The sequence below is a fragment of the Arvicanthis niloticus genome, chromosome 2 (assembly GCF_011762505.2).
Source record: "Arvicanthis niloticus isolate mArvNil1 chromosome 2, mArvNil1.pat.X, whole genome shotgun sequence".
NCBI lineage: Eukaryota > Metazoa > Chordata > Mammalia > Rodentia > Muridae > Arvicanthis > Arvicanthis niloticus.
This window is the reverse complement of record NC_047659.1, coordinates 141,441,409-141,448,335: the sequence shown is the minus strand read 5'-3', so window position 1 is coordinate 141,448,335 and position 6,927 is coordinate 141,441,409. Positions and strand designations below refer to the sequence as shown.

At 48.4% G+C, this 6,927-nt stretch overlaps 1 protein-coding gene and 1 long non-coding RNA gene across 2 annotated transcripts; one reads left to right on the top strand and one right to left on the bottom strand.

Annotated features, from left to right (window-relative positions):
• On the top strand, positions 1-3,551 carry LOC143441532 (uncharacterized). Its single transcript, XR_013109053.1, has 2 exons — positions 1-177; positions 1,954-3,551. It is a non-coding gene; the product is annotated as an uncharacterized LOC143441532 (long non-coding RNA).
• On the bottom strand, positions 2,938-6,796 carry LOC117704556 (protein FAM209-like). The gene is made up of 2 exons (XM_034496733.2): positions 4,499-6,796; positions 2,938-3,364 (listed from the first exon to the last, which is right to left on the bottom strand). The coding sequence occupies exons 1-2, from the start codon at positions 4,745-4,747 to the stop codon at positions 3,101-3,103; spliced, it is 513 nt and encodes a 170-aa protein (XP_034352624.1). The 5' UTR covers positions 4,748-6,796; the 3' UTR covers positions 2,938-3,100.
• Positions 6,797-6,927: the final 131 nt, after the last annotated feature.

The following is a 6,927-nucleotide window of genomic DNA, read 5'->3' as shown; positions in this document are numbered from 1 at the left end:
TGGACGGCCTCACTGGGGTTGCTGGCTGGCTGGAGACCAGAATAGCAGCAGGGTTATGATGTCAGCCTTGGGGGAGGGGCACTTCAAAGGTCCTGAGGTAGAGAAGAGCTTGGCCAGTATAGCCAGGAGGAGACTGGTCTGAGAGCCAGGAGAGCAGAGCCTCTCAGGCTCTCTAAGGTAAGGATGTGGGATTGGATGCTACCTGTGGGAGACACTTAGAATGGGCTAAATCCAGAAGGGAAACCTTGCACACTATAAGAATTTGCTTATTATAATTTGTATATTATAGGTACTCACTGTTTTATTTTCTGTCTCCCTGAGGTGGGTGTGGAGGTGGCCGTGGAGCTGGAGATTACTGGTACAAGACAGCACCGGGCTCCACCGACACTGGGCTAATGTCAATTTCCTGGCTTGGTGCTGTGCTTTAAGTCACCCCCAGGAGAAATGAAGGGCGCGGGGGGTGGGGGGAGCTTGCTGCCTTGGTAAGTTTCTGTTAACCTAAGTTTTTCTTATTTCCATTCCCCCCCTTCCTTCCTTCCTTTCTCCCTCTTGCTCCGGCCCAAAGGTTTTTATTTATTTATTATATGTAAGTACACTGTAGCTGTCTTCAGACACACCAGAAGAGGGCATTGGATCCCATTACAGATGGTTGTGAGCCACCATGTGGTTGCTGGGAATTGAACTCAGGACCTCTGGAAGAGCAGTCAGTACTCGTAACCGCTGAGCCATCTCGCCAGCCTCTCTCTCTCTCTCTCTCTCTCTCTCTCTCTCTCTCTCTCTCTCTCTCGGCTGGCCTTAACCTTACTATACAGATGAAGTTTTGATCCTCTTGTCTCCTCAGACATGAACCACCACACCCCAGTTTATGCAGCATGGGGATCAAACCTAGCACTCACACACACAAGGCAGACAGACGCTCAAGCCGTATACCTGGCTCCGGGATCTGTCACTTCAGAATAAGGCGCAGCCAGCTGCTGCTCAAGGGCTCGTCTGGGTGAAGCCTGTAGTCTGGATTTCAAAGAACAGTTTCTCAAAATCTCGGCTGTTTCTTTCTTTGGCCCCATTTTTGGGGCTCAGGGACCAGAAGACAGGGGAAAGGCAGGGCTCAGGGTGCCACGAGATGTACCAGAAGCAGCAGGTGGAAGCAACTCTTTAACTTGGTTTGTATGTACCACACACTGGACTTATTTTCTATTGCTATGTAAGAAAATGACCTGAAACCTCACTGCTTGAAACACCACAGTCTCTCTGAGGGCAGAGGCTACCCACAGGCCAGAGCAGCCCCACTAAGCATCTCCCAAGGCTGTAATAGGCACCAGCATCAGCGGTCACTCAGGGTCTATTCTTCCAGGGCCTATGATGGATCCAGCTCCTGAGTTGAGTGGTGAGAGCCCTACTTTCTGTTAGTTGGGAGCCCTTCTTGGGTCCTAGATGCTGTCTGTCCCCCACCTGTTACTTGACACAACTCACATTTCAATTTCCTTCCCAAGGGCCACCAGGGCATCTCATAACACTCATGGGAAAGGCTGCACATGGGGTGTACTGTTCTCATTGGTGGAGCACAGACTAGAAGGTAGCAGGTTTCTCCTGGGTCAGACCAGTCAACTCTGAGAAGTGTCTCACTCCGTCTGCCCTGACAGCATCAAAGCAGCCACCAATGACATTTAAGTTTAGCCAGAGTGGCTGGGCTCTGGGAGGGTTTAGACCCTGACCTAATTTTCACATCACAAGAAAGTGTCTGCTTTGATTTTTTTTTTTTTAAATCACCTGACAATATAAAAACAATGAATAGCTTGCAAAGCCGCACAAACCCAGACAGTGGGCCAGGTTCGGCCAACGAGCTGTCTATCTTGGCAGCTACAGGTGTGGTTGGTGAACATCTAAAATATGCCCACATTGAAACACTGAAACTACCATTTGCTCTCTCAATAGCATTGTTACTTTGCCCGGCAGGCTTCTTCTGTGTGTGTTATGATAATAAGTCGTGCCATCAGCTCCTCTCCAGCCGCCATCCTGACACTACAGTAAGGCAAACACCTCTCAGCTGTTAAAAGCACTCACACCACCTGCAACTGCAGCGCCCTCTAGCGCCCTCTTCTGCCCTCCAAGGACACCTACATGTCTGTGGTGTACAAATAAAAAAAACGGCAGGCACGCATGTGCACACATATAAAGTACATTTAGAAAGACTAATTTGAGAGTCCTTGTTCAGTTCATCAGTATCTTAAACCCAAAGTCATAGAGGACATCTCTTCTTCTTCCTAATGAGATCCCGTGCACCAACCTGGAACGGCAATCAATTCTGGAAGGATAGACTGAAACAGATACACTGTTACAACCTGCTGTTTCTCTCCTCTGAAAGTCCACACGTAATTGCTAGTTTGCTAGAAAAAATAAGTTTGTAAAGCCAAAGGCCTGTGGGATGGAATGAATAAAGATTTCTCTAGTTGTGGGAGAAGTAGAAGGTTCCAGAACTGCCTCTCCTGACAGAATCACTGCCCTTGTAAACCTATGAAGTTCTACTTTGTTATGAAATTAATCATTCCAATCAGATATCTGAAGATAGTATGTAGAAACCAAGAGTGTCCAGGAAAATATCAGCGCCTGCCTCCACGCTCTGGAGCCTGGCTGACCCCCCAGGACCAGTGATTTATGCTCAGAAATGTCCCTGTGCATGCCAGTGGAAGACCTGGGAAAGGGAAAGGCAGTTATGATTTCCAAAGCTACTAAGACTTGGCATTTTAAACTCCAGTTAAAAACAAAACAAAAAATCTGGACAGTGGTGGCACACGCCTTTAATCCCAGCACTTGGGAGGCAGAGGCAGGCGGATTTCTAAGTTCGAGGCCAGCCTGGTCTACAGAGTGAGTTCCAGGACAGCCAGGGCTATACAGAGAAACCCTGTCTCAAAAAACAAAACCCCCCAAAAAACCAAACAAAAACAAAAACAAAAACAAAAAACCAAACAAAAACAAAAGGAGGCAGTGTGGAGGGGAGAAAGACCTCATGTGGGGGACTCTTTCTTCAGAATAGTCTTTATTAGTTTGGATACTGTCTGTCAGTACTAGACTCGTCTTCTCTTATACTTTACTATAAACCCCCTCACTCAGACTCCTCCTCACCCCATATCTCATATATTGTGACATTATTGTATGGGTCCATGGGTGTATCTGGGATCTGCAGCCTGGAGTTACTGCTAGTTGCCATGGAGACCTTAAGATTCCGCACCTTGGACACAAATTTCACCAGTTCCATCTCGAGCTGGGTTAAAGTATTGAAAGTGAAGTCTTTGCTGAGGGAAATACTTTGAGCTTTCTTTGGTGGAGAGCGGAAGTGGCAGCCTCGGAGGCTGGTAGGATTCTGCTCCTGTCAAGAAAGATATTCAGGGTGAACAACTCCAGTGGTCTCGCTAGCTCTGACACAGTTTCAAGAGTTAGGTTCATCTAAGAGGGAACATGATAACAAACCTAGTCTGGATGTTGGTTAACTGTGACCAAATTGGCCCACCACTTGTTTTTGTAAATAAAGTTTTATTGGCACCCAGCTGAACTCAGTCACTAGCTGTTATTGTTCTCAGGCTCACATGGCAGAGGAAGTAGCTGCCACGGAGACTATATAACCTGCACAGGTGAAAAGGATTTCTACTTGACCCTTCCTATGCAGCCTGGCAGCCTCTGTTCTAGCCAAAGTGCCATGCCTGTGTGTGGAGGTCAGTAGGTACTGGGTATCTTCCTCCACCACTTCACTGCTTTTTCTGAGGCAAAGTCTCTCACTGAAGCTGGGACACCAGAATTCTGCTAGACTGGCTGTCTAACAAGGTCCTCCTGTTCTGCTTCCCCAGCTCTCCAGTTACAGGGGTGCACCACCATGCCTGACTTTTACATGGGTGCTGTGGCTAGAACTCGGGTTCTCAAGGTTGTACAGCAGACACTTATCCAACTGAGCCATCTCCCAGCCCCTGGCCACAGTGTCTTGAAATGCTGGGTTTGTCTTAGACTGAATCTCTGTTCTTCTGATCTCTGAAGAGCTGCAGAGTCACTGTGGGGAACATTGGTCACTACTCTTTATCAGAGCAGAGGCCTCAAACTTCCTTTACTCGAGGTAAAAGTTCCTTTGGTTCAGAAATTTGCGATGAGTCAAAAGCAAGGGAAACAGACAGACCCCGCCTTGCCTGGTGTGTGTGAGCCTGCTCCTGTGAGCAGGTCTGACATGGAACACATTGGGAGCCCCAGAGTCTACTCTCAATTCGGGGGTGGGGTGGGGGTGGGGAATAAACAAAACTTACGTCACAGGAAAATCGTGAGCTGTTTAGCCCACCTCAAACTGTCCCATCCTCTGTGGATGTGGCGACTACTGTTGTCACTGAGGAAGCAAGTTCACCTAGCTATCACAGGGCTTTCTGGTCAAAGCTCAAGGTCAGACTCTAGTCGTCCTACTTGTAGGTACGGGACCTGAGTTTCTGAGAGTGAATGGCCGAGGCCTGACCAAGTCCATCCTTACCTTCTTCTTCTCACCATCTCCTCGAAACTTCAGTATCACATATATCACAATGACGACAAAAAGCCAGAGCCATTTGTTCCCAAGCCAGCCTTGGGCATTCTCTGGAATATTCTGTCTAATCCGGAAGTGTCCTCCGCAAGGCACTTTCCCTGGGCTTTCCTTGGTTTTCTCCCTCAGTGAAGAAAACATGAAAGCATAGGCGCAAGAGACGCACAGAGGCAAGAACAGGAACCATCTCAGCGTCCGCATGGTGAGCAGAGCTGGCCTGGGAAACTACTCATGGTGGGGCTGCCTGCCGTGGTGCCAGAGACTGAGGGTCTAGTGTTGGGGGCTCGTGATGTCACAGAGGGCCCTGAGCCAACAGCCCCAGCCATTGTGATGCCTTTAGCTTAAGAAGACTGAGGCTTACTCACTGCAAGTAGCCTGCCTGGTAGGACTTCCAGGGAGGAGAAACTTCAAGAAGACAAGGAGGACGCTGTCTCCTTGCTGGACTGTTCTTTCTGAGCTTGGCACACTGAAGCGAGAGGAGAGGCCATCGTCTGTTTCTGGTTTCATTTATTTGATCCAGACATTGGTGAGCTGCAGGCACAAGGTGCCCCTCAGAGGCAGATCCAATGAGAAACAAGGTTACCAGCCACAGGCTGCTCATCAGGGCTCATGGATGTCGTTCCTTTGGCCTGCACCTGCATTTAAGTGTTGTGGGGACTGTCATCCAAGGAGCTGGGGAGACGGCTCAGTAGGTAATGTTTGTACGCGAGTATACGGCTCTGAGTTTAGTCTCTAGAACATGCATTAAAAAGCTAGTTGTGGTGTGCACTTGAAGTCACAGAGCCAGGGAGGCAGGGACAGCCTGAACATGTACTTGGTGGCTACCCAGCCTAAGTAAGTACTTGTTGAGTTCTGGGCCAGTGAGACCATCTCAAAAGACAAGTTGTACAGCGTCTAAAAAACAATAGCCAAGGCTTACTTTGGGTCTCCACATGCCTGCATATGCACCTGTGCACTTGTGTATGCACACAACATATACACCACACACACACACAGACACACGCAGACACACACACAGACACACACACAGACACACACACAGACACACACACACAGACACAGACACAGACACACACACACACACACACACACACACACACATGTATTTGGAGCCAGCCATTTGCAGAGGTGACATGAAACAGAACATACTACCCATACAGCATAAGGCCCACACTTGTTCTTCCTAGGTCACTGGAGGGATCTTGAGACTGTCCTGTGCAGTGACTTTCTGCTAACACACTGCCTCCAACTGCACTGCACTCTGAGCGGTACATGGCTTGTACAGACTCGTCCAGGAGCCAGCGAGCAGCAGGGGCACTCACTCCCCTAGGGCAGAGAGTAGGTTCCTGTCAGGCTCCTACCAGATACTGAGAGATACAGGCCCTCCTGCTGGATTAGAGACCAGGCTTCGTGTCACATGGCCTTCCATCCAGAGGCTACAAAGGCTTACTCCAGAAGCAGGTGGCCCTGTGCAAGATGGTAAACATTCCCATGCTGAAGGGATTGCAGGCTGAGCATCCATGTCTGTAGGTACGGCTTTTGAAGTCAGATCTGGCACTCGGTAGCTGTGTGGGGACATCCTATGGGAAGATGGCCTCTATTTGCAGATGGCCCCACCACACACCTGGCACACTTGCTTTCGGTTATCTGGAAACATTCATGTGTACCCGAGTGTAGGAATCCCAGAATCCCCTTCTCCTCAGTGTGTTCACTGAAAAGGACGAGGGGAAAGCCAGAAGCACAAAGGTCTCAGAGAAGAAATTCTTCCTGGGTCGGGGTCACTCAGGTAGTGTGTGGAGCCCGGCTCTAGGGCCCTAGGAAAGGACTGGCTGCTCAGCCTGGCGCGGCAAGGCTTCTTCTCACTGACACCCAGGGCCACTCAACAAGCTGGTCCTCCACTCTCAGGGAGGCCATGCCTTTAGTAATTTTAGAGGCTGGAGACAGATCTCAGAACAAACCCTGTTTCCTGTTTTCAGGGGTCTCCTGTGGGGGCAGGGCAAAGGAGGAGGGAGGGAGTCATATAAACCCAGGCAGAAGTCTGTGGGAATTTTGAGGCTGCAGATCTGAAGACATTGAAGTTTCAAGGCTGCAAAATGTCAAAGTGGTTTTTAAAAAAAATCATCAAAAATTTAAAGGTTGTAATTAGTAAAATATGGCTTATGAGGGCTAAACTTTCTTTGTAAAGATAGGATAAGAGAAAAATGGTGTCGCTTTAACTCAATGACAGAGCGGCTTTGAGTTTTACACTGTATCCTCAATAAAGGCCTCTTGATTAAAAAAAAAAAAAAAAAAAAAAAAAAAAAAAAAAAACCCAACTAGCCAAATAAAGTAACTGTTATGAGAACTTAACAACAAAAAAACCTCTCTATGGTAGTTTTCAT

Excerpts from the sequence above, each read along its gene's own strand:
- LOC117704556 (XM_034496733.2), bottom strand. The coding sequence starts at position 4,747 with ATGCGGACGCTGAGATGGTTCCTGTTCTTGCCTCTGTGCGTCTCTTGC. Across the intron at positions 3,365-4,498 it reads GAGATGGTGAGAAGAAGAAG|GAGCAGAATCCTACCAGCCT; the intron begins GTAAGGATGGAC and ends CTTTCTTGACAG.